At 40.5% G+C, this 27,311-nt stretch overlaps 4 protein-coding genes across 12 annotated transcripts in view; all 4 read left to right on the plus strand.

Moving 5' to 3' along the window:
* Positions 1-84: 84 nt before the first annotated feature.
* On the plus strand, positions 85-4,954 carry LOC117248906 (tripartite motif-containing protein 16-like). The gene is made up of 2 exons (XM_033614129.2): positions 85-252; positions 2,098-4,954. Exon 2 carries the CDS (start codon positions 2,100-2,102, stop codon positions 3,888-3,890), a length of 1,791 nt encoding a protein of 596 aa, XP_033470020.2. The 5' UTR covers positions 85-252; positions 2,098-2,099; the 3' UTR covers positions 3,891-4,954.
* A 2,124-nt stretch (positions 4,955-7,078) lies between these two features.
* On the plus strand, positions 7,079-12,523 carry LOC117249150 (E3 ubiquitin/ISG15 ligase TRIM25-like). The gene is made up of 2 exons (XM_033614557.2): positions 7,079-7,205; positions 9,185-12,523. Exon 2 carries the CDS (start codon positions 9,187-9,189, stop codon positions 11,110-11,112), a length of 1,926 nt encoding a protein of 641 aa, XP_033470448.2. The 5' UTR covers positions 7,079-7,205; positions 9,185-9,186; the 3' UTR covers positions 11,113-12,523.
* Positions 12,524-16,283: 3,760 nt separating this feature from the next.
* LOC117248985 (E3 ubiquitin-protein ligase TRIM39-like) lies at positions 16,284-21,547 on the plus strand. The gene is made up of 2 exons (XM_033614257.2): positions 16,284-16,441; positions 17,878-21,547. The coding sequence occupies exon 2, from the start codon at positions 17,880-17,882 to the stop codon at positions 19,710-19,712; it is 1,833 nt and encodes a 610-aa protein (XP_033470148.2). The 5' UTR covers positions 16,284-16,441; positions 17,878-17,879; the 3' UTR covers positions 19,713-21,547.
* A 2,787-nt stretch (positions 21,548-24,334) lies between these two features.
* Positions 24,335-27,311, plus strand: part of LOC117249617 (ELKS/Rab6-interacting/CAST family member 1-like) — a 216,466-nt gene continuing 213,489 nt past the window's right edge. For 5 of the 9 annotated variants that reach the window (XR_013490432.1, XR_013490433.1, XM_078165427.1 and 2 more), the window contains exon 1: positions 24,335-24,660. The gene's annotated coding sequence lies outside the window, so the exon portion shown is untranslated. The remainder of the gene's footprint in view (positions 24,661-27,311) is intronic. The other 4 variants (XR_013490431.1, XM_078165426.1, XM_078165428.1 and 1 more) reach the window with 1 other exon arrangement.

The raw sequence follows: 27,311 nt of genomic DNA on the forward strand, positions 1-27,311 counted from the left end.
ATGTACTCTTTTATAATGTGTGGTTTCTAGTTCCAAAGGGCAGCGAGAGGAAAGATCTGTGTCAGTGTGACGTGCCAGAGCCTTGGTGGGGTTAACCAATAGGGAAGCCTGTAAGTGGGCACAGCACATAGAACTGGAGTTACTGGTCTATCCAGTGACTATTATTTCCCAAGAAATTAAGGTAAACACCTAAAATAGACCTCTCCCCTGCACTTCAATCAGTTTCCACAGACAACAGAGACACCTCTGCAGGTAAAGTTGCAGTGTTCTGATACTATGATCTAATGTATCATAATTTAAAAAATGATAAGGTTAATACAGGCTACTACAGACTATTACTACTAAAACTATTTGGGCTGTGTTTGAAGGTGGCAGGATCTCCGGTATTTCCTGTATTTAATCGGGTCTGCTAATTACAAATTTCATGACTTTATTACTAATTTCTATGTTAAATGCATTTAGTTGACATGTTCGCGGTTGAGCTCAAATGTTGTTTTCCACAGGTGTCACTGTAGGGAGTATTTCCCTGGTAACACATTGCCAGCGTGTGCTACAATTCCAAAAGCTTTTGTTTCACTGACCAAACTGAACCGAACTTCTTCACTGTCGTCACTGTAAAAGGGAATAATCCTTCTGAGATTCAAATATTGGCTGCTTCTCCAAGACCTCTGCACTAAACTTGTTCTCATTCCCAGATCCTTAAATATCCAAAAATTGTCAGGTGTCTCGTAGCAACACACAGGGCACCCTTTAGCACATCTATGTGACACAGAGCTGAAACAGCCTCTAACAAGTGGTGTGTGTTGTGACACAGTTTTGGTTAGGTTTAGACAATAACAAATCATAACTCGATTAGGTTCATTTTGTCTACTCAATTAAATAGTATAGAGGTTTTTCTTTTTTTAGACAAAAGAAAAACCTCTATACTAAAAAACAAATCATGTTTTGGGTTAAAATAAGTATGTTTGTTCCGTAACATAACGTGACATATTAATATGACAACTGTGCACGACAACTGTTTGTAGATTATGTAACATTGTCGTTACATTATTTGAGATTTTAAATAACGTTACTTGATGAATTAGGGGTTTGGTTGTGCTTGCTTATCGTGCTCTGTTGTGTGCTGGTGTCATGTGCAATACATGAATGGCTGATGTGTAATACTGTTATGTGTAGTACGCATTTTTACGTTGTTATGGTGTTTGCTTTTCATTTCTTCTAGACCGTTATTGTAAGGCAGCAATACTTGTGCAGCTACTGAGTCCAAGACGAATTCCCCTTCGTGGTCGATAAAGTATAATGTACCATACACACGTATCGTATTGCATTGCATCGTATTATATCGCATTGTATCATAAATGACACTGACCTATGGTTTTACACAGGACACAAACTGTGGTCTCATGCCTGAAAGACCAATTTTGTTTGATGCATCCACCTCCCCTTCCTCCCACTGTATGCAGACTTTCTCACTCTTTATGTCATTTGCTCTCAGCATCAAGTAATGCCGTGGATAGGTTTACATTGAAGTCACTTAAGTGCCCAGTGCAAAAGGGTGCCTTTGGTGCCAATGTCACACACCCAGGGACATGACAAAGTGGTGGCATTTGACTCCATGGGAATGAGAACAGGCTGGAAATTCTGCATTGTCATGAAGTGCCAATTAAGTCTAATAGACTACACCCATTTCAGCTGGTGATTTACCACAGGGAGGTCTCCTTGTATGATCCTCAATAAAAATTGGTGAGCCTGGAAAAATTAACTCTCCAGCTCTTACACCGTTCAAAAGTGGGCATAAAGTATTTGGAAAATTACTGCGAACAACACAATATGCACAGGTGTTTTGGTGACAAACCTTTAAATCCAACTTGTCATGCTGCTACACATGTTGCCTTCGTGTTCAGACCTGCACACTGTGTTGGATGCTATTGGCTACAAAAGGCAGGCGTTACGAACTTTGAGCACCCAAAACAAGTATCACTTGAAAATTGACCTCCTAGACAGGGAAATGGCAAAAAATGTAAGTTACATGTATAATTTGCACATTTTGGGGGTTGAAATTGAAATTAATTCTCAAATCCTTTTCCTCTCATGTAGACATGGCCTCCGCCAGCAGCCTCCTATATGAAGAACAGCTCCTGTGTTCAATCTGTCTGGATGCATGCAATGAACCTGTCACTACTCCATGTGGACACAACTACTGCAAGTCTTGTATCACAGGGTACTGGGTCAGCAGTAACCAGATCCAGTGTCCCCTTTGTAAGAAGAAGTTCCGCAAGAGACCTCAGCTTCAGGTCAACACGGAGTTCAGAGACATGGTGGAGCATTTCAACAACATGAAGGTGAGGGGTGAAGATGACATCCCTGCCAAACCAGGGGAGGTGCCCTGTGACATCTGCCTTGAGCCGAAGCGCAAAGCCCAGAAGACGTGCCTGGTGTGTTTGGCCTCGTACTGCCAGACTCACCTGGAGCCTCATCAGAGAGTCACAACCCTTAAAAAACACCAGCTGATTAATCCTGTGTCAAACCTTGAGGACAGGGTGTGTAAGAAGCACGACAAGATGTTTGAGTTCTTCTGTTACGCAGAACAAGTGTGTATTTGTTCCATGTGCCTGAAAGACAATCATGCAACACATGGCGCTGTGCCATTAGAGCATGCGTTCAGAGAGAGGAAAGCCCAGGTGGGCTCTGTGACATCAGAGTTAAAAAATATGGAAAACATTAAATCTAGGAATATTAAGGAAATTAAAAGCTTCCTTGAAAGAAACAAAAGAAGGTCAGAGAAAGAGATAGCAGACATTGCTGAGGTTTTCACTGTTCTGCTGGTCTCTCTGCAAAGAAGCCAGGCTGAGCTGATTGAGGTGATCCAGGAGAAGCAGAAAGCAGCACGGAAGGAGGCTGAAGACCACCTGACAAAGCTGGAGCAAGAAGTCGCTGAGTTGAGGAGGAAAAGATCTGAAATGGAGCAACTTTTACAAACAGACGACCACCTCCGCCTCCTGCAGAGCTGTCCATCTCTCTCCGCCCCTGCACACACTGTCGTATCCGATGCTCTGACCCAAGCCACCAAGCCAATAGACCTCACTGACATCAGTCAGCAGAGCTTCGTGGAGAAGGTGAAAAAAGCAGGTGCTCAGGTGGAAAAGATGCTCAGTAATAAGATAGAGATGATTATTCATGAGGTCAGGTTATCTGATGGTTGTGAGGCTGCTGAACGGCCTGACAAAGAAGTGTGGTCACCACCTGAGGACAAGCTGATGATGATCCAGCAGTGCAATGCAATGGATGTGACTCTGGACACCTACTCAGCCAATTCCAGACTCTTGGTGTCTGCGGATGGGAAACAACTGAGATTTCATGAAGGTCCACCGTCTGCTTTTTTTGGGAGAAGATTTCAGCATCATGCCTTCAGCCTTGGGAAAGAGGGTTTTTCCTCAGGCAGGTTCTACTATGAGGTTCAGGTCAGTGGGAGTAAAGGCTGGCTCTTGGGAGTGGTCAAAGAGTCCTTAAACAGGGAGATATTTCACTATCCCACTCCGGGGGACGGAGGCTGGACACTTGGTGGATTCCACGATCAAATCCAAGAGACATGTTTTGTTACCTCTGATTGCTCTGCATCTCCATACGTGAGGCAAAGGCTCCAGAAAGTTGGTGTGTTTGTTGATTATGAGAAGGGAGAGGTCTCCTTCTATGACGTGGATGACAGGAGTGTGATCCACTCCCACACAGGCTGTGACTTCATTGAGACCCCACCAGTTTTAAAAGCCCTTCTTTATTCTATGGCTGGCACATCTTTAAGTGGCAGACAAAAGCTCTACCCTATTTTTGGTATCATCCAAGATGATTCTGACAACATGCTTGAAATCACTCCAGTAACTTGGGCAACCTAAAGTGCCATACATATCAGGGTACATGAACCTACCTAAAGGTTATGCTAGTGGTATTACACATTACAAAAGACTAAAACTTGAAAACTTAAAAGAGTAATATATATATATATATATATATATATATATATATATATATATATATATATATTCCTTGATTTTATTCTTAGCTTTTTGTTTTACTCGCCATAGTGCAATTAGTCAGAAATTGGACTGAACAAAGCAGGTAAGATTACTTAGATGACCGCTGGTGATGATGAGGTTAATTTCAGATCAAGTAGAAAGGTAGATCAGTCATATACTATATTTACATCAATGTTCGGTTTCTTTAGAGACCTCACTGTAGGAGGAAACAACCATGAGGAGTGGACAATTGCTTCATAGGTACCCAATTTCTTCTTTGGCACTTTTAGAAATGTTTTTGTTGTATAGTTTTAACATTTATCAATTAGTCAATCTACAGATAAGTGACCTTTATAATCATTTTAATAATGGAATAATCATTTAAGTCATTTTTAATGCAAAAATGCTTCAAATTCTGTTTTTTAGCTTCTGAAATTTCAATATTTGCTTATTTTCTCTGGCACATATGATCGTCAACTACTTATCTTTTGGTTTTAAACTGGTGGTTGGACAAACCAAACAACTTCATTGTGTTAATTTGGGCTTTTTGAAATTGTGATGGACATTTTTCAAGGTCTTCTATCATTTTATAGTCCCAACAACCAGTTAATCAACTGGGCTGACATAGTCTTTGGAGATGCAGAAATTTTTCAGTTAAGATTACTGAACACCTGCTTTATGCTGAGTATCAATAATTTTGTTTATCAGTGAGTTCTTGAAAATTTAGTAGACAATAGTGTGCAAATGACATGTTTCCTTTTATGTTTTGATCACTCCATTTGACACCCATTGAAGACAGGGTTCCACTATTGTTTTAAGCAAGCTTTTTTGGAAGGCCAAGACATATCTAATGAATAAGCTTAAAAAGCAGGTGTTTGTTTTGTATGTACTGTGCATCTGATATGTATAATGCTGCTTAATAAAAGTGCATTTGTTTAAAAGTACCTTTTCAGAGCTTTGGTTTTTTTCTGTTTCCTCAGATTACATTCATTGAGGTCTGTTGGGGTGTTGAGTGCCTCGTGGGCATTGTGTTCTGGTATAGTCAGAAAAGGGGACCCTAACAGTCTTTCTCTATCATGATAAAAATACATAAAAGCCACCAGTACAAGTTTTCACTGATCAGGTTATGGAGGCTTTTCAGAACTTTATATTACATTACATCAAATAAAAATGCAGTGTGATACAGGTTTGTAGTTAAAAATAACTGAAGGCCATGACATTTTGACACCTGAGAAGTATTTCATTGAACTATATAAATCCTGCATCTTATACTGAAACAAAATCTAGTCCTTCCATACCAAACTAGATGTCTCTCAGTGTGTTAGAATCAGGCATAGTTTTGAACCCTCTTTCTCTAGTGCGTGTGTGTTTTTCAATTGCTCAATTGCTCATTTTAGATTATATTTGTCTTTGGCAATCACTCTTAATCAGACCTGAGTTTTTCAGGCATGTCTGACCACTGCAAAGGGTGGTCCTCACAAGTGACCAAAATGCCTGTGGGCCCCACAGCTGATAAAAACAAGAATGTGTGTGTAAGTCACAGGGCGTTGGGGCCTGATTAACTCCCCCCTGCAGAGACGTATGGATTACCTGCCCAACATAACAGCCATTATAGTCTTCATCGCCTCAGTCCTCAACTACTTCAGACTATGCACTACCACACAGACATGCTCATTATAGCTCAAACCAAGCATACATACAGGGGACGTTTTGCCTTCATTCTTGGCCTATCTACCCATCCCACATCCATCCATCCATTTTCTAACCGCTTATCCTCTTGGGGGTCGCAGGGGAGCTGGAGCCTATCCCAGCTGACAGGTCGCCAGAGTATCACAGGGCTGACACATAGAGACAGACAACCATTCACAATCACATTCACGGATAATTTAGAGTCACCAATTAACCTGTCCCCAATCTGCATGTCCAGAGAAAACCCAGGCTGGCACGGGAAGAACATGCAAACTCCGCACAGAAGGGCTCCCACACCCGGGATCGAACCAGGAACCCTCTTGCTGTGAGGCAATAGTGCTAACCACCGTGCCGCCCCTCCCATCCCATCCCATCCCATCCCATATGTTAGTACTAATTTATTTTTGATTACATTGCTTTATGGCTTATAAATAATAAAGTAATTAGTGTAAAATACACTTTTCTAAAGGGTAACACATCTGCCTCTGAATGCTAGGAACACTACATCTATGGTAAAATGTAATGTGTTTAAAACAGCCCTTCTACTTAACTGTATACCCTCCTTTTCCTCACTTTCATTAGGTAACAGAGGCATCTAGTGTTCAAGAGAGGTCAGGATCACAAAAGCATCCCTCATCAGCTTCATATATAAACTGGTCAAATCAACAAATGAAATGCAAGTAATACAATAATTATCATGACTCAATCATATGAAGGACGTTTTTTTGCTTGCCTCATCACAGTAAAGTCGGAGATCTATAACAACATGCTCATCTACTTTATAGTTATAGATTAGGTAGTTAGTTTTCTTTCATATATGCCCTTGATCTATCTGCACTTTGTCTCTGCCCTGTGATATTAGTTTTGATGTAATTTTCCACACACAGCCAGACCACAGGAAGAACAAAGTCAAGACCTGATGGATCTCTGGGAGCTGATCAGTTCTGAAAAAGCAGCCGACTGGCATAAAAATGGTTAACATGGATTAGGGAGGGCCAGTGTACATCCCTGTAAATAAAGTAAATTGGCACAGATGAGTTTTAACATTATAGTGGGATGGTATTAGCTAAGGTAATAAGGACATGCTTATTGTTTTGCCTGTTTTCCTGCCTGCTTTGTTTGTGCACACACTGCAGAGGATTTCCTGCTTTCATATTGGAATAATCTTGGTTTAAACATTTTCAGAATTAGACCTACAATTTTGTTTTTCAAACATGTAATTGTTTAAGATGTCGTCTTCATTTACAATACCTCACGGTAGCTCAAAGAAATGAGGCTTGGAGCTGGCAGTGGTATTGCTGGCTGTTTGTTGTGACCGAATATTTCTGGAAAAAAGTCTGAGGGGAGAGCGCAATGCTGTTAAAGTCAGCTTTACTAACTTTTTCCAGGAAGAGGAGGAGGAGGAAGAGAGGGATCATGTGTCATTCCCAAGAAATGAAACTGCACGCCTAAAGGGAGACTTTCCCCGACCGTTATTATCCACAGACAACACAAACATCCCAGCAGGTAAAGTTTAAGTACTCTGATTACCTTTTTGATCTTATTAAAATGTATGATGACATTTCCTGGTTCCCTGTAATTATAAAGGGGCAGGCCGTGTAATTGATTTAGTTAATACTTTGAGCTAAAATATGACTTCAAAGAATCTAACAGCCTGTGTCCAGATGAAAAACTTCACAATGACGATAAAAGTTACTATAGGTTACCATAGATCCCAATGCTTAACTATCTGGGCTTTGTTTGACAGTGGCAGGATCACCCAAATGTTGTTTTCTTCAAGTGTCAGAGGGGTACTAGTGTATGTTGCAATATCCAAAGATTTTCCTTTTTTAGTGCTCCCTGTGTTACTGTTTTCATCAGTGAAACATAGTGAGCCTTGAAAGATGAACTCTTTTACTCTAATGTCCTGCTACTGAGCAACCAGACCACAGACTGTGCAACTAATAGTCGTCGCTATCATAACATCACCAATAGGTTTGTGGACTCCCGTTTTGAAGCCTCGAGTTTGGCATTTTGGCCATCACCATCTTGTTATTTTTGAGCCACAGTGACCATATTTGGGCAAGAGGCTGGCGCTGAGGAGGAGTGAGGGGTGGAACTGACTCCGTACATTTACATGACATTAGAAAAAAATTGATTTATTGTGTTAGACCGACTAAAACCGGACTTTAAGTCTGACTGAAAACGTACTAAACAGAATTTCTTAGAGTCGGACTAACATACCCAGATGATGTGATTGGGATTGACTACATGTATACAGTCATTTGGACCCAAATTGGCTGAGGTGCTCAGCACATGCTCCACAGTGCCGGGCTTTGACCTGGAAGCCGAAAGCATTTAAGGCGTAACAGACGAAGAACTGGTAACAACATGGTGAAATCTACATCCAGAACTGTGCATTTTTTGGGAGGATGAAATGTACAGAGCTGTAAATTTGTCCACCATAGTACCAGTTTGCCCCTAGCTGTCGATTGTTTGGTCTTTGACGCAATAGGTCAACCAGAAGAAGGTCCAATACTAACATGCTGAAAGGGGGCATATCTCCAACTACTGTAGCAGAGTTGAACATAGTTCGTTCAATACATCGATTCACCTACCATGCTGGTATACTGGGACAAGAACAATAGTCCAGTTAAATGGCGTAGTCGAGCTATAGCCATAGCTCAACTTAACTGTGCATGTAAACATACTGACTGAGAAGTTGAGGACACTATCAGCAGAACAGTGTGTTGCTCAAAACAGCTCACCCTTGACTAAACGTAATTCTAAGCCTTTATAAAATGTTAATGTGTGAGTTACAAAAAAGTTTTTTAAAAAGCCTCAGACGGCCATTCAATGAACTGCAGTTTTTGGTACTTTGATGTTGGCTTCATTTTTAAGCCCTGATGTTTGCTGCTTGATCCAAAGCCCTGAAACAGAGACAGAGTTCACTAGCAGAGTCTGTTCAGAGAGGCTCAGGCAAGGCATATCCAAGTATATAATAGTGAAATTGATATTTTAGATCATTTTCAGATCAGATCCTCAGCATTGGTTACTGTTACATTTTCAAACTACAGTTAGTAATCATTAGCTTTTATCATTATTAGCTTTAGCAGACTGATTATTAACCTCATAAATCGTGACACGCTGCTTTACCCTACAAGCCACTTTTATAAGCATATTGGCATTGATATTGAAGGTTATGGCCCTATATTACTTGGATCAAAACCAAATATTTTGGTATGACCCATCCCCAATTTAAAGCAACACTTCTGCACAGCATGTTACATTTATGCTCTAATCTTCATGTTGTGCTGGGTGATATTGGCTACAAAAGCCAAATATCAAATAGACAGCGATAATAAGAAGTAGTACTAGAAGAATCAACCCTTACAAGGGGGTTAATGGTAGGCAATGGCAAAAAAAAGTAACTTATCTACTTGATTTACAGATTTTAGGGGTTTGAATTTGAAATTCTAATCGTCAAATCCTTTTCCCTCATGTAGACATGGCTGCTGCCAGCAGCCTCCTATATGAAGAACAGCTCCTGTGTTCAATCTGTCTGGATGCGTTCAATGAACCTGTCACTACTCCATGTGGACACAACTACTGCAAGTCTTGTATCACAGGGTACTGGGCCAGCAGTAACCAGATCCAGTGCCCCCTCTGTAAGAAGAAGTTCCGCAAGAGACCTCAGCTTCAAGTCAACACGGAGTTCAGAGACATGGTGGAGCATTTCAACAACATGAAGGTGAGGGGTGAAGATGACATCCTTGCCAAACCAGGGGAGGTGCCCTGTGACATTTGCCTTGAGCCGAAGCACAAAGCCCAGAAGACGTGCCTGGTGTGTTTGGCCTCATACTGCCAGACTCACCTGGAGCCTCATCAGAGAGTCACAACCCTTAAAAAGCACCAGCTGATTGATCCTGTGTCAAACCTTGAGGACAGGGTGTGTAAGAAGCACGACAAGATGTTTGAGTTCTTCTGTCAAGAGGACCAGATGTGTGTTTGTTTCATGTGCTTGAAAGACGACCATGTAATGCATGAAGCCATCCTGTTAGAGCATGCGTTCAGAGAGAGGAAAGCCCAGGTGGATGATGTCATGTCACGAATAAAAGTGATGGAAAATGCAAAATCCAGGAGTATTAAGGAACTCAAAGACTCAGTTGAAAAGAGCAAAAAAAGGTCAGAGAAAGAGACAACAGACATTGCTGAGGTTTTCACTGCTCTGTTGGTTTCTCTGCAAAAAAGCCAGGCTAAGCTGATTGAGGTGATCCAGGAGAAGCAGAAAACAGCACAGAAGAAGGCTGAAGATTGTGTGACACAGCTGGAACAAGAAATTGCTGAGATGAAGAGGAGAAGGTCTGAAATGGAGAAACATTTACAAACAGAGGACCACCTCTGCTTTCTTCAGAGCTGTCCATCTCTCTTCATCCCTGCACACACTGTCATATTTGACACTCTGACCCAATATACCAAGCCGTTAGATCTCTCAGAGGACTACCTCCTCTTCCTGTCGACCTGGCTGTCTCTCTCACACAATGAGGGCATATTTGACCCTCTGTCCCACTCCATCCCTCCATTTACACCAGACTTCTCTGACATGAATCAGCAGAGTTATGTGAGGATGGTGAAAAAAGCAGTGACTCAGATGGAAAAGATGCTCAGTAATGAGATGGAGATGCTCATTCATGAGGTCAGGTTATCTGATAGTTGTGAGGCCACTGAGCAGCCCGATGCAGCTGAAGAACGTACAACAGATGAGTTTGTCAAAGAAGTGTGGACTCCACCTCAGGACAAGCTGATGATGATCCAGCAGTGCGATGCAGTGGATGTGACTCTGGACTCCTGCACAGCCTATTCTAAGCTTGTGGTGTCTGAGGATGAGAAACAACTGAGATCTCATTACGGTCCACCGTCTGCGCCTACTTTATTCAGGAGAAGATTTGAACATTTATCCTTGGTCCTTGGGAAAGAGGGTTTTTCCTCAGGCAGGTTCTACTATGAGGTTCGGGTCAGTAGGAGTCAAGATTGGTTGTTGGGAGTGATGAAAGAGCCTATTAACTGGGACAGGTTTTATTTTCCCACCCCAGAGGATGGAGGCTGGACACTTGGGGCAGTGTACAATGAATTCCGAGAGGAATGTTTTGTTAACTCTAGTTGCTCTGCTCGCCTGTACCTGAAGCAAAAGCCCCAGACAGTTGGTGTGTTTGTTGATTATGAGAAGGGAGAGGTCTCCTTCTATGACGTGGAAGCCAGGGCTCTGATCTACTCCTACACAGGATGTGACTTCATTGAGACCCCACCAGCTTTAAAAGCTTTTCTCTATTCTATGGCTGGCACATCTTTAAGTGGCAGACAAAAGCTCTACCCTATTTTTGGTTTCATCGAACGTGATCCTGACAACATACTTGAAATCACCCCTGTAGCTTGAGCAAAGTGCCACTCACTACACCAGGGGAAATGACCCTGCCAAAAGGTGGTAGTGGTCTCATCACACATTACAAAAGGACAAATACTCAATATATTATATATGTTGTCTTTGATTTAATTCTGAGCTTTTTGTGTCAGATTTCTTTTTCCAGATTAGATCACTTATACCTGACACTTGGTGATGAGGTTCAGAAAGGCAGAAAAATGTAGATCAGTCAAGTACTATAGTTACACACATGCTGTAATACCTGCATCTGACCAGAAGATGACACCATTGTTTAACCAGTGTTCTAATCTGTTTCACCAAGATGCTACTGTCGGAGGAAACAACAAGAAGTGGACAATAGCGTCATAGAAACCCTACTTCATCTTTGTCACGTTCAAACATGGTTTTAAGATAAGGTAAAGTAAGGTAAGGTAAGTCAAGGTCAGGTAAGGTAAGGTAAGGTAAGGTAAGCAAAAAAAGACACATCAGTAAAAATGCAGAGCAATGTAATATGTATGTATTAGTGAAAACAGAGCAATAAAATCAATAAATAGTAAAAGCGAAATGTAATAAACAGACAGGCTGAATGGCTGAATTCACATTATTGCTCATAGAAAGTATATTGCACCTTTTGATATCTATATTGGATTTATAGATTAGTTAATCTACAGAAATGTAACCTTTATAATCATCTTTATAATAAATGAACTGTTTAAGTCTTTTTTTTGACAAATATATTTACTGAATTTTCTACGTAACAAATAAAAACATGCACTTTACATAATACATAAAGGCAAACAAAACACATTAAGGCACTTTGAATATAATGAGAGTAAGGCTCATTCTGCAGTTCTACTTTTTGACAAGGTCGTAAAATCCAAAAAAGGTGCAGAAATCAAAATCTTGGTGGAAGAAATAGAAATGATTTTACATTTAATGACAACAATAGAGCTCAAAAGGAAAAAATATATTAAAATCAATGCACAATTGTCAAAAAATGGCCAAATGGTCAAACAAAACAGGTGACGCGAATGTGTTAATCTGGTCTCCGTGGCGTAATGTATCTCATTTTAGCGACCAAAATAAATCAGTTATTTGACTGGGCTTACATAGTCTGTCGGAAAGCACCAAATTTACAGTTGACATCAGTGAACACTTACTTTATGCAAAGTATTAATCATTTTGTTCATTAGTTACTTCTTTGAATTTGAGTACACAATTGTGAGTGTATGATAAATGTGCTTTTATGCTTGAAACGGTACATATGAAACATTTTTTTACGCAAGCTTTTTTTGAAGGCCAAGACATCTGGCATGCTTGGCTGAAACATATCTGATTAAAACAAGCTTCAAAACCAGGTGTTTGTTATGTATGTGCTATGCATCTGAAATGTATTGTATTGCTTAATAAAAGTGCATTTCTTAAAGATAAACTTATCTGATCTTTTTGTCTCTTTCTTCAGTTTACATTAATTGAGTTCTGTCGAAATGTCAAGTGTCTTGCTCATGGGCAATGTGTCCTGTTATCATTAGAAAAGGTGGCCAATTTAGTCTTTCTTTGTAAGGATAAAATGCATAAAAGCCATCAGTTCAAGTTTTTGCTGATCAGGTTAGCAGAGGTATTTTGACCTTTACATTATTACAGATCATAGCCACATAGCCTACACACAGACATACTTACCATAGCCCATAACATACAGTACATACAGTGAACTTTTTGCCTTCATTCTTGACCTTGACCTCTCTCTTGTCCTTTCTTACTGCTGCTTTTATGTCTAAAAGGCATGACTGGTCGCTGGACTCACAGATGTGCTCAGCTTGTCAGTCTTGACAGAATTTGTGCCTTAACCGCCAACGCTGGTTCTTTTCCAAAGTAATTTGCCTTCAGTTCAGCAAATACTAATACATTTTTTAACAAATATTTAACTAATGTTAACTTAGCATTTTCTAAAATGTCTTTGCGGAGCTCTGGTACCTGTTGCACTGTCCGTGTTTGTAACGACTAACAGCCAGTCTAAGCTAAATTTTTGTCTCCAGCAACTGTGTGTTGAACATGTAACCAGAACAAAAAGGGATTGTTCCTGTTGCCAAAGGTACCACTGCTAAGAGAAATAAAACCACAAGAGTTTTACCAGACATAGCGAAAAAGTATTTAATCATAATTTGCAGTAGAGAATGAGACCTAGACTGACAGTACATGATATCTTCGTCTTTCCCTGTCTGACTTCATTCTCAACCTACATTAGATAATTGCTTGTTATTAAATAAACTCAGCAACATACATTGAAATACGTCATATGTCATATAAAAAATGAATGCCAAAAGTTATTTATTTTACTACTACTTTATATTACTATTACGGAAGTCTGCTGCTAAATTCAGCATCATTTTTCGCTCATCGTTAACACAGACTAACGGAGGATTAGCTGGGAAACATCACATTTGTTCACTTTACATTGAGCTACAGTTAATACTGAATTATGCTACATGTTTGCTGAATATGTTAGTATATCTTAATAAGTTATCAGAAATCAAAAATCATCTTTAGAAGGAGCAGATGTTTACCTTAAGCTAGCTCAGGCCAGGTTAAAGTTAACAATACTTTAACGGAGCCAGGCAAGCTAATTGCTAGCGTGCTCAGTTGAGAAGGAAAAAACAGTGCTTTGAGATGGCTGCCAGAGATGGCCGAGGTATGATCACATAATAATCCCCTTTGAGCTATAACAGAAGTATATCGCTATTAATTATGCTTACAATGCTACTCACCTCGTGATAGCTTGGTCACAGCTGCTTTTTCACGTTTTTGTAAAGCAAAATATAGACTTTAAAAAAACAAAACGAGGAAAAACGGCCGAGATGGCATCTCTACATATTACATCCACTTATGAGAAGATTAACTTAATTACTCCTTCAAAATCACCCCATAAGCCAATCTACCAAAAAAATAAATAAATAATAATAATAAAAAATCAATATTTTAACTAGAAACACATTAATGGCGACGTCACATAGTCAGGAATAAAGATTTATTTACAGTTTGTACAGTAAGGGGACAGTAATAATAATGATAATATATAGGCTATTTTAATATGATATATTTTAATGCTAAAGCAGTAATCAGTTCTGATATAAATGGTCCAAGAGGCCATATATAGGCCTATACATATATACAGTCAGGTCCATAATTATTTGGACAATGATACAGTTGTCGTCATTTTGGCTCTGTACACCACCACAATGGGTTTTAAATGAAACAATGAATACGTGCTTAAAGTGCAGGCTCTCAGCTTTCATTTAAGGCTTTTTTCAAAAATGTAGTATGAACCGTGTAGGAATTACAACCATTTCTTCACACAGTCCCCCAACTTTAAGGGCTCATAAGTATTTGGACAAACTAACATAATCATCAATTAAACAGTCAGTTTTAATACTTGGTTGCAAATCCTTTACAGTCAATGACTGCCTGAAGTGTTGGACACATAGGCATCATCAGATGCTGGGCTTCTTCCCTGGTGATACTCTGCAGCTGTCTGCACTTCCTGCTTGTGTTTTGCCCTCAGTTTTGGCTTCAGCAAGAGAAACGCATGCTCAATTGGATTCAGGTCAGATGATATGACTTGGCCGTTGCAGAACATTCCACTTCTTTGCCTTAAAAATGTCTTTGGTTGCTTTTGCAGTATGCTTCAGGTCAATGTCCATCTGCACTGTGAAGCATCGTCCAATTAGTTTTGAAGCATTTAATTGAATCTGAGCAGATAATGTAGCCCCAAACACTTCAGCTTTCATCCTGCTGCTCTTCTCAGCAGTCACATCATCAATAAATACAAGAGAACCAGTTCCACTGGCAGCCATACATGGCCATGACATAACAGTACCTCCACCATGCTTCACTGATGAGGTGGTGTGCTTTGGATCATGAGCAGTTCCTTCCCTTCTTCCTTCTCTTGTCTTCCCATCATTCTGGTAGTTGATCTTTGTTTTATCTGTCCATAGTATGCTGTTCCACAACTGTACAGGCTTTTTTGATGGTTTTTGACAAACTCTAATCTGGCCTTCCATTTTTAAGGCTAACCAATGGTTTGCATCTTGTGATAAATCCTCTGTATTTATTCTAGTGAAGTCTTGTCTTGCTTACAAGAGCAGCAGGATGAAAGCTGAAGTGTTTGGGGCACCATTATCTGCTCAGATTCAGTTAAATGCTTCAAAACTCATTGGACGATGCTTCACAGTGCAGATGGACATTGACCTGAAGCATATTGCAAAAGCAACCAAAGACATTTTTAAGGCAAAGAAGTGGAATGTTCTGCAATGGTCAAGTCATATCATCTGACCTGAATCCAATTGAGCATGCGTTTCTCTTGCTGAAGCCAAAACTGAGGGCAAAACACCCAAAACACAAGCAGGAAGTGCAGACGGCTGCAGTAAAGGGCTGACAGAGCATCACCAGGGAAGAAACCCAGCATCTGATGATGCCTATGTGTCCAACACTTCAGGCAGTCATTGACTGTAAAGGATTTGCAACCAAGTATTAAAACTGACTGTTTAATTGATGATTATGTTAGTTTGTCCAAATACTTATGAGCCCTTAAAGTCGGGGGACTGTGTGAAGAAACGGTTGTAATTCCTACACGGTTCATACTACATTTTTGAAAAAAGCCTTAAATGAAAGCTGAGAGCCTGCACTTTAAGCACGTATTCATTGTTTCATTTAAAACCCATTGTGGTGGTGTACAGAGCCAAAATGACGACAACTGTATCATTGTCCAAATAATTATGGACCTGACTGTATATATATATATATATATACATATATATATACATATATGTGTGTATATATATATATATATATATATATATATATATACCCACGAAAACTGGCATATTAAACTGATATTAAAACACTTTAAAACGTAGGCTCCACCTCTGTCGGGATCCTTCGGGAAACGGTGGAAAGCCAGGTGCGGGGTGTTCCACTGATAGTTGTTGCAGTTAATTGCACTACACTGTTTTCTTTTACTTTTTTTTCTCCTCTCTCCTTGACATCTTGCATGTTGTCTGGGCGCAACAGTCCAAGCTCAACAGTCCAAAATGGCGGTAGCGCCCCTAGTGGCTGTTGGCAGAAATTCAACGGAGCTTCGGCTCTTGGTATCCATGCTCTTTGACTAAACGGCCCCAGACTAGGGATTGCCCAATAGCGAAGGTACGAGGGCGGAACATGTAGTCATAGAGCTAGGGTTGCACATGTAACTACTGTTTCTCAAGAAATGAAAGTAACCTACGCGCCTGACGTGAACACCACCTGTCAGTTTCCACCATTTCCACGGACAACACGGACTTCTCAGCAGGTAAAGTTCAAGTGCTCTGATACTCTAAGCTAAATATGACCTTTAAGAATCTTGTAGCCCCTGTCCATGATGGTAAACATCGAAATTACACCGCAATAGGCAGCGTTTTGACAGTGGCTCTGGTATTTCTTGTAACCAGGGCCACTGATTACAAATAACATGATTTTATGACATGTTTATTGTTGAGCTCAAAGGATGTTTTCTTTCATTGTGTTTATTTGCCTTCTGACACTGGCGCATTTCCAGCATACGTTTCAATTCTTACAGTTTTTGCAGTAGTGATCAAACCGGATGTGATAGCCTATATACTGTAACCATGAGTCTATCTATTATAAGAGGGACAGTTTATTATGAGATACTCCTATGCTCCACTAAATTCACTCCGACTTTGCGTCGTCATGATCAGCGAACATGGAAAGGGGGAGAGGGAGTCCAGCTGCAGCCAAGCAGTCTCTTCAAGACGTGCACACTCAGATACATGCGCACGACGGTGGCTGAGGAAGACCAAAATAGACCATAGCGGATCAAAAAATAGATTGAAAATGTTTTCATATTTAAATTTAATCAATAAATAAGAAGAAATAAAAGTTAAACTTAAGAATTGTGTTACCCTAACTGGTAAAAATATATCTATACATAAATTTACAATACATACAAAACAAATACAATACATACAAATACATTTTTCTTGTTTCTGACACCCCTCTCTCCTCTCCACCTCCCTATTTCCCGTTGTTATACCACAACACCCCTGATGGACTTAAAAATGTAGTTCTTATGTTCTGTGTTGTGAATGATTTAACTTTTGCAACTATCACATTTCACATTATGGGGTCATTTAAGTTGCATTTAACCTGAAATCTCACATTGTACTTTGTGGTTTGGTATGTTCTTGATGAAGTGAAGCCTATTCCTTTCACCATAACTTCCAAGGTTTCCAGAAACTGGTTTGTTGGAGTTCACTAAGGGATTTTATTTTATTTTATTTTATTCTATTTTATTTACTGCAAAAAACTCAACATGGTGTTCTGGCAACATTCTCTTGAAGATTGAATCCAACCTAGAGTATATCTACAGCAGTATTTAATTCAAATCTTGACAGAAAACCATATTTTCCATAGTGGTAACATCTCTGCACAGTGTGCTGCTATCATGCTCTGACCTGCATATTGTATTTGGATGCTTTTAGCTAAAGAAGAAGGCTATTTGAACACCAAAAACAAGTATCACTTGAAAACCAACCTCCTATTGCAGGATATGACAGGCAGGTGTTACGAACTTTGAGCACCCAAAACAAGTATCACTTGAAAATTGACCTCCTAAACAGGGAAATGGTAAAAAAAAAAAAAAAAAAAAAAAAAAGTTACATATTTAATTTACACATTTTGCAGGTTGAAATTGAAATTATAATTGTCAAATCCTTTCCTCTCATGTAGACATGGCCACCGCCAGCAGCCTCCCATGTGAAGAACAACTCCTGTGTTCAATCTGTCTGGATGCATTCAATGAACCTGTCTCCACTCCGTGTGGACACAACTACTGCAAGTCTTGTATCACAGGGTACTGGGCCAGCACTGACCTGATACATTGTCCACTCTGTAAGAAGAAGTTCCGCAAGAGACCTCAGCTTCAGGTCAACACAGAGTTCAGAGACATGGTGGAGCAATTCAACAACATGAAGGTGAGGGGTGAAGATGACATCCCTGCCAAACCGGGGGAGGTGCCCTGTGACATCTGCCTTGAGCCGAAGCGCAAAGCCCAGAAGACGTGCCTGGTGTGTTTGGCCTCGTACTGCCAGACTCACCTGGAGCCTCATCAGAGAGTCACAACCCTTAAAAAGCACCAGCTGATTGGTCCTGTGTCAAACCTTGAGGACAGGGTGTGTAAGAAGCACGACAAGATGTTTGAGTTCTTCTGTTACACAGACCAGGCGTGTATTTGTTCCATGTGCCTGAAAGACGGCCACGCAACACATGAAGCCGTCCCATTAGAGCATGCGTTCAGAGAGAGGAAAGCCCAGGTGGACTACATGATGTCAGAGATAAAAGTGATGGAAAACACAAAATCCAGGAGTATTAAGGAAATCAAATACTTAGTTGAACAGAGCAAAAGAAGGTCAGAGAAAGAGATAGCAGACATTTCTGATATTTTCACTGCTCTGCTGGTCTCTCTGCAAAAAAGCCAGGCTGAGCTGATTGAGGTGATCCAGGAGAAGCAGAAAGCAGCACGGAAGGAGGCTGAAGACCACCTGACAAAGCTGGAGCAAGAAGTTGCTGAGTTGAGGGGGAAAAGATTTGAAGTGGAACAACTCTTACAAACAGACGACCACTTCAGCCTCCTGCAGAGCTGGCTGTCTCTCTCACACACTGAGGGCATATTTGACCCTCTGTCCCACTCCATCCCTCCATCTACACCAGACTTCTCTGACATGAATCAGCAGAGTTATGTGAGGATGGTGAAAAAAGCAGTGGCTCAGACAGAAAAGATAGCCAGTAATGAGATGGAGATGCTCATTCATGAGGTCAGGTTATCTGATGGTTGTGAGGCCACTGAGCAGCCCAATGCAGCTGAAGAACATACAACAGATGAGTTTGTCAGAGAAGTGTGGACTCCACCTCAGGACAAGCTGATGATGATCCAGCAGTGTCATGCAGTAGATGTGACTCTGGACTCCTACATGGCCCATTCCCGCCTCGTGGTGTCTAAGGATGGGAAACAACTGAGATTTGGTGAAGGCCTACTGCATTTTTTTACATCTTTATTTTGGGCAAGACCTGCAGGCCAACCTTTAGTTCTTGGGAAAGAGGGTTTTAGCTCAGGCAAGTTCTACTATGAGGTTCAGGTCAGTGGGAGTAAAGGTTGGGTACTGGGAGTGGTTAAAGAGCCCAATATCAAGGAGAAGGGTTTCACTCCCACCTTGAAAGATGGAGGCTGGACACTTTGTGGCGTGTACAATGAATTCAAAGAGGAATGTTTTGCTAACTCTGATAGGTCCTCTCTCGTGTACCTGGGGCAAAGGCCTCAGACAGTTGGTGTGTTTGTTGATTATGAGAAAGGAGAGATCTCTTTCTATGACGTGGACGCCAGGACTCTGATCCACTCCCAAACAGGATGTGCCTTCATTGAGAACCCATCAGCTTTCAAAGCTTTTCTCCATTACATGACTGGCACATCCTCAAATAACAGACCAAAGCTCTACCCTGTTTTTGCTTTCGCTAATGATGACTCTGACAACATGCTCAAAATCACTCCTGTAGTCTGTGCAACTTAAAGTGGGGGAAGGCACTTTAATTTGGCATCACTGGGCAAAAATCCCACGATAAACTTGGAGCATGTTTTAATTTAAGTGGACTGAGAGGAAATTAGACTTCTGCCCCTCCTCTTGGCTCTGTTGTTAGACTTTAGATAATCTAGGTTGTGACAGGAGACTTTGGCCACTGACAGGTCATTTCAGAGAGAGGGCATTTATATGGGCTGTTCTACAAATGCAGATGCGTTTCTATGTCCCCTCAGATGGCAAAAGCCTGATTCAGTGCATTTAATTCTGCAGAGGAAGTTGCTATTCCAGCATTGGCAGCAGTGCCTACACTGCAAAGCAACGCTAAAAAGGGAAGATGGCATCAAAAAGAGGAAAAGATTCTAAAATTAAATGAAACAAACCATGTGTCAATTGTGGCAAGAAGATGTTGCTAATAGTTCAGCCTTCTGCTGACAGTAGCCAAAGGCTACTTCAAATTCATGTTTAAGTAGCTAATGTTAGCTAGAGCCTTAAATCACAGTGTGACCTCCGCCTCGCTCCTCACCGCTACAGACCACTTTGCCGGGAGGAGAGCTGCAGTGGTCCCAGAGACAGACCCCAGCCAATGGCTGCAGCAACTTGAGCTCAGCCAGTGATGGGGGACTGGACTGCTCCAAGTCTATTGCTGGTGTTACACAAGTTAGATCCAGTGCTGCCGCTGCCAGAGACTGTGTCATATGAATTATCTGTGAGCTGTAAATTCACCACTTCCAAGCAGAAAATAGAAGAGCTGTCACTCCGTAGCAAAATCTAGGGACCAAAACATCCCTAGAATGACACTGCACAGGACACTGATTAGCGAAAAAAACAAAAAACAAACTAAGTCTTGACTTGAAGCAATCTCAGTCAACTGAGGGGTCTCTGACTGATGACTCAAATCTTTGACTTTCAAGAGACAGCCCTGATAAATCATGTATGAGATTACTGTACTACTGCTGTTATTGGGTCACTGGATGAAGCATGAGGGAGAGCTGGAGGGAAAGGGTGTATTTTCAAATTCTGCTGTCTTTTGTTTGTTTGTTTTTGCAGGGAAATCAGTGTGTAACTTCTACCGAAAAACTTTCTCATTTCTGATTTCTTGATTCATATATCCGCTCTGTTTGTTAGTACAACTCACTGCAATATATCAATTCTTTGATTGAATTCTGAGCTTTTTGTTTTTCCAGCCTCATTGTATAAACGTCAGAGATTTTAACTGAACAAAGCAGGTTAGATCTCTTACACCTGTCACTTGTTGGTGAGGCTCAGAAAGCTAGAAGGTACATTGGTCAAGAACTGTATTTAAGTTCATGTTGCAATACCTAAATTTGACCAGGAGATGGCAACATTGTTCAACTAGTGTTCTGGTTTGTTTCTCTGGGCTGTTGCTGTTATTTCTATCATTTGTAATGCAAAAATATCTGGTTGTAGCATCTCAAATTTAAATATGTGCTGGTTTCCTCAGGCTTGTGTGATAATGAAATGAAATATCTCTTTTTTTTTTTTTTTTTCGATTGTGGTCTGTGAGGATGCACCAAATACCCAGGTGACATAGCTGAATACCTGCTTTATGGTAAGAATCAGTATTTTTGTTCATCAGTGACTTCTTTGAATTTGAGTACACAGTTGTGAGCAACTGTTGTTAATCTCCTTTTTTGTTCTGATCACTACTTTTTTTTAGTAAGCTTTTTTTTAAGGCAAAGACATCTGGCACACTTGTCCAAAACATATCTGATGAATGAGCTTCAAAACCAGGTGTTTATGTATGCACATGTGTGCATCTGATGTGTATTATACAGCTGAATTAAAGTGCATTTCTTAAAGATGAACTTCTCTGATCTTTGTTTTTTCCCTTTGTACTCAGATTAAGCTGATTGAGTTTTGTTAGGGTGACGGGTGTCTTGCTGTTATGATTAGAAAAGTGGACAACTTTAGTCTTTCTTAATTGTGATAAAATACATAAAAGCCACCAGCAAAGGTTTTCACTGATCAGGTTAACAGAGACATTTCAGAAGGGAGCGCTGGTCCACCACTCCTGGAGTTTTCCTCTCAAGGGGAACTTTAGCCAGCAGACTATTTATACCTCAGCTGTCTGACTGACTGGCGCCCTGGGAACTGGGACACTGTGTGTGAGTGTGTGTGTCTCGCTGGAAAGATTTCTTTAGGATGATGTGTAGTTGTGTGTGAGGGAGACGGGCAGAGAGAAAGACCTGGGAGGCCAGGGTGACCAGATATGAAATATGCCACCTACTGTGGTCAGATACTGTATGTAGGTCATTTACACATCAAACACAGACTGAAGTGTAAACATGCCATAGGTCCAATGCGCAGATGCAGAGGGAACTTTTTAGCATCACACTAAAAAGATGAGAGTGAGGAAATGAAATGAATGATTTAATAATAATTTAACATTGTTACAAATCAAATGTGCTACATTTGATGCAGGTTTATGGTTAGAAATGACTCAAGGCCATGACATTCCCGCACTTGAGATGTATTTTATTGATGTATATAATCTTACAGTTTCTACTGACCCACACAGCTCACTGTCGCTGATCTAGGACCCCAGTTTGAATTCAACCCCAGTACTCATTTCCTCCCAGTGGCCATCTTACAAGCAGCCTAAATCAGCAGAATAACAACAAAAATCAGTAAAGATGTGTTTGTGTGGATCAGAAATATCAGATGAAAATGGCTGACAATAAGCTCCCCCTTAACCAGCTATGAGAGTAAAATACTGCTTACACATTAACCCATTAGTATGAATAATATAATAATATATAATAGTTTAACAGGCACAGGAGCCATTTTTCTGCATTGAGTATTTTTGCTTTTGATACTTAAAGTAGGATTTACTAATAATGTGTACTTTTATTTTTGCTTAGCTTATACTGAACCCCAACATGGCGCTTATTTATCCAATGGAGCTGCTTGCCTGGCGCATGCACCAAAAAAGTTTCTAGCTTCCATGTTTACTTCCGTGGTATGCGGCCCACTGAATATGTGCAGTAGTGTTTCTCCAGTTGGCCTAAGGTTCCCACTCGGCTCATCGACTTCACATTGTGATGAGGTCATGGATTTTTAATTGTATTTCTCAGCTGGAGGACAGTTTAACATATATAAAACCTCCATGGATCAAAAGTTCATAATGGAAATAGTCATGATTTACCTTGTTTGCAGTTCGAGGTGTCCTGTCCTGTCTCTTTTAAAATGGTGGTCCATAGGGAAAGCGCTTATTGATCTGCGGGGGACTTTTGACCACTGGGAGAATTTGGAAGCAAGGCTTAGCTATGTCCCTGGGAGCCTAGTGCCAAGCTTGTAAGAGAACTATGGAGGCAAACAAAATGCGAATGGCCCTATAGAGCCAGTGTTTGATTTGTCCGATCAGGGCTACTGTAGAAACAACATGGTGGACTCCTTGAGAGGGTGCCCTCTCCAGTAATGACATTAGCACCTTTTTTAATGGAGGACTTTTACTTGTAATGGAATATTTTTTGCACAGGTATTGACTCATTTTACTTATTAAATATAGAATCTGAGTACTTCTTCTATCACTGTTAATAGTAAAATGTATATATTGTATTGTTTACTTGTAATGCCATATTTGTCCTACTGTGCTGGAATTTATTTTATTCAATAACAGAAGTTTGAATATATATTTGTCTGGACATTCATTCAGTCATTCATTTTCTGTAACAGGTACCCTGGTTTTCTGTACATTTTTTGCTATTTAAAAAGAAAGAATTTTCTCAATTTTTTTTTGTCTTTATCTATTTTTAATAGTTGCCTTTCAGTTTATTTTCTTGTCAGCTTTTGCCAATTTCCTGCTCATATTTAGGAAAAAAAAAATCAAACCGGTTCATTCAGGTTTCAAAGGTTTAATTATTAATTAATTTACTTCCTTTCTTTGGTATAGTTGATATTCTGGGGTTATCCTTTGGAGGATATTGGATAGGCAAAAATAAACCTGGGGCTTCAGCCTGTCCCTTTTTTGGTTATTGAGAGTGAGAAAATTTTTGTGGAATGATAAATTAGTTTCTCCAGATAAATGTAACCAAAATAATTAATTATTAATTAATTTAAAAAGCTAATAAGATAGATTATTTAATATTGGCTGTTGAGTTTAGCATATGCTAAAAAATTTCTTTATGGGATATGAAAATAGAGAATAAAATATATGATATGACATAATTTAAATAATTATTGATATTTTCGAAAAGCTAATAAGATAAATTATTTAATATGGGCTGTTGAATTTTATCATCATCACGATATGCTAAAAAATTGTTTCACGGGATATGAAAAAAGAGGATAGAAAATATATGACAAAATAATAAATAATATAATAATAATAATATAGTAGGCTATAATATAAATAATTATTAATTTATACAAAAAGCTAGTAAGATAAATTACCTAATATGGGCTGTTGGATTTTATTTTAATAATTATAATACTAAAAATAATAATAACAATAACTATAATAATAATAATAATAATAATAGAAATTAGATGTTATTTAATTGCGTCTTTATTATGGATTATCATGCACGCGACTCAGCTGGGAGAGACAGGGGGGAGGCGGTGGGATACGTCTCGGGGGCGCGCGCTCCACCGTGGTGACGTCACGGGAGCGCCCGAGCAGTGGGGAAGCCACCAGTGGTAGAGCTGGCAAAAGGACGGAAAGGAGGGAAAGACAGATAGGCGAGAGACAGACAGGAGACAGGAGACACACAGCACGAGACAGGAGGACAAGCCCCGAAAGAGACAGAGCGTCTGACCTAGACTGACCGTTTGTGACGTTACCAAACGTCACTTTGAGGTCTGACAGCAGCGGAATAACTGAGGAGGAGATGTGACTGGCCTTTCTTCTTCTTCTTCTTCTCCTCCTCACACGGAGCTAATTTCACAACCGAGGGGCAGCAGTGTGAACACAGCCGCAGTGAGTATTGGAAGTTAGCTGGCAGTCTTTGTGAGTGTGTGCATGTTTTATTACACAGGCCTACGTGTGTGTGTGCGTGTGTGTGTGTGTTGTAGACATGTTGGCCACTTCTCGGTCAGCCTCACATGTCTGTGTTGACCCGTCGCAGTCACGTCTGTGGACTCAAACGCAACCCCCGCGATAACATAGTTAAAATTTGATGGCTGCTCTGAGGTGCAGCAGTTTCCAGGTCAGCTGTGAGACCCACAGAGAGGCAGGTCTGTTATATCTCCGCCGGGAGGGGAGCAGTGTCGCTACGTGTGTCGGGCCACACTTGTCATCTTGATACATTTTGTATTGTTACTAGACGACAGTGACTTCCTATTTTTTTCCCAGTAAACCAGTTGCAGCTTGTACAGCCAGAGGTTTCCCCCCGGAATAACGAGCTAATAACACTATGTCTCGTCTCTGTACGTCTTAAATGCGATTATCAGTCTGTTCGGTGTGTTGCAGGCTGCAGAAGTAGTGCTGCTGACAGTCCCTCAAAGCCACATATTGCTATCATAATCCTGTAATATTCTCCAACAGCGCCAGTTTAGTGACCATATAGCGGCTGTATCTCCTGTGGTGTCACTGATATTCCCTTGGGGACTTTAAGTGTGCCTGTGGGAGTCAATATTAAGTTTCATCTCCCATGGGGACTTTTAGTTGTGCTGTGATAGTCTCAATCAACATCCAGCTGCACAAATATGTGCATTTCTCTTAAAAGTGTGTTTTAATGCAGCCACAGTTGCACAGCAGCCACGTCCTAAGCAACATGTTAAAACATTTCTGCAAAGCCAAATCAATCTGAGCAAAACTTGGACTCGACATATGACCGTGGTTAAATCTGCTGCGTGTGTTTTGCAATGACCCCGGGGGGGAGAGGGAAAAGCGAGGGGTGGGTATACAAGGGGACGCCGTGATTTCCTTCGTGTTCCGCCCACAGCTCTGTTTCTTTGCACCGCCCCTCCTCCGGGAACACCGAGTCAGGGAACTGAGCCGCTTCCTTCCACTGAGATTGTTGTAAACACTGGACATTTTTAAATGCCCAGGCTCTGCATACCTCAGCCTGCCTTTACGGAAACGTTGCTCCTATACTATTCATACTTTGGGGGTTTTTATTTTGTTGTAGAGTCAGTTTTAATAATCTAAATTTAGCATGGCTTGGCTCATAGATATATTTATCTAATGAACCTTGTGCACAGCCTGAGAGCCTCCTGACTCCTCAACATCAAAGGTAAAAACCTTTGGCTTAAAGGGATACTTTGCTGACTTTCAACCAGCTTTGTACTATGACAGTGTGGGTAGTATGTGTAAATGAACTGTGGTGAACTTCTCTCCATGTAACCAGCACGCAGATCTCCCTGCTCATCTTTCAGCTCGCGTCCATTTCCAGTCGATTTTCGCTGGCTCTAGGGCTGTTGCTCGAGCTATGGATTGTTGTTCTGTATTTTCGTATGCCCGCCACCAGGTACACAAAAGAAACAGATAGAAGAGAGACCTGCCCCTGTTCCTCTTGCAAACTCACATCAAACTGTAGGAAGTGCTGATCAAATATAAACCACAATTATGTTACTGTGTTGCCTATTTCTTGCCTGAAAAGATTTCAGAAACACAGTTCAGTAGGGCTGGATGATACGTACAGGCTGACTGGTGACACACGATATATATCTCGGTATTTCTATTAAATGGGCCATGTTTTCAGTTGAAAGTCAAAGCCACATTTGAGATGTCACACGCTCTTTTATAAAAACAGTCTGTGACCAAACTGAAATGCAAAGACAGTGATTTTATTCCCTGTTTGAAAATACAAGGTTTGCAGCACAGGGCACAAAACTAAAACATGAGTATAAAGGTATCAAGTTGGCCTAAATCCTTGCTGCGGTCATTTCATTCATCTCACAGACTGATTTAGCGCCTCATGTGCAACATATAGACCGATGTCGCACTGTAGACTAATTAACAGATTAAACAGAGTAGCAGCTACGTGTTTCTCTTAGTATTGTTGGAGAACTTGTAAGTGTGTGAGTGGGGCGGAGCTGTGCGTAGAGTGTGGTATGCATTATGTAACGCAACTGGACCCTTTATCGATATAAACGGTGTTGTCTAAATTTATATCTTGTGTGAAAATATATTATATATTATACATGGTCGTTTTATCGCCCAGCCCTACATTTTGGTGCACTGTTAGGCTGTAATATAAGAATTTGTGAACAGGAAGTGGGCGCCATACTGTTTCCTGCACTGTAATAATGGAGGCTAAAAAAACTGAGATAAAATGGTAAAACTAAGCAGTGCTGATCAAATACGAACCAAGATTCTGCTACTGCGTTGCGTTTCTCTTTCCTTAAATGTTTTCAGAAACATAGTTTAGCTTACTGTTTAACTATAATTCATAATAGGCCGCCATATTGTTTCCTGTGACAAAAAGTCAAGCTCGCATTACGTCACCCACCAGTGCGTTTATTGCAGTTCATTCTGGTAGTTGTAGGTTGAGCAAAAGCAAGTGCCACAGACCTTTTCCTCTGTCTTCTCTGGTCGTGTAGCACCAATTACAAAAGTATTTACGTCTTTCTGCTGCATAGACAGCCCAGTTTGATATAAAGACCATCTCTCCAGCAGTGAAATAC

Source organism: Epinephelus lanceolatus, chromosome 23 (assembly GCF_041903045.1).
Source record: "Epinephelus lanceolatus isolate andai-2023 chromosome 23, ASM4190304v1, whole genome shotgun sequence".
Classification (NCBI taxonomy): Eukaryota; Metazoa; Chordata; class Actinopteri; order Perciformes; family Serranidae; genus Epinephelus; species Epinephelus lanceolatus.

What these genes read in the sequence shown, in the direction of transcription:
- LOC117248906 (XM_033614129.2), top strand. Translation starts at nt 2,100, where the DNA reads ATGGCCTCCGCCAGCAGCCTCCTATATGAAGAACAGCTCCTGTGTTCA.
- LOC117249150 (XM_033614557.2), top strand. Translation starts at nt 9,187, where the DNA reads ATGGCTGCTGCCAGCAGCCTCCTATATGAAGAACAGCTCCTGTGTTCA.
- LOC117248985 (XM_033614257.2), top strand. Translation starts at nt 17,880, where the DNA reads ATGGCCACCGCCAGCAGCCTCCCATGTGAAGAACAACTCCTGTGTTCA.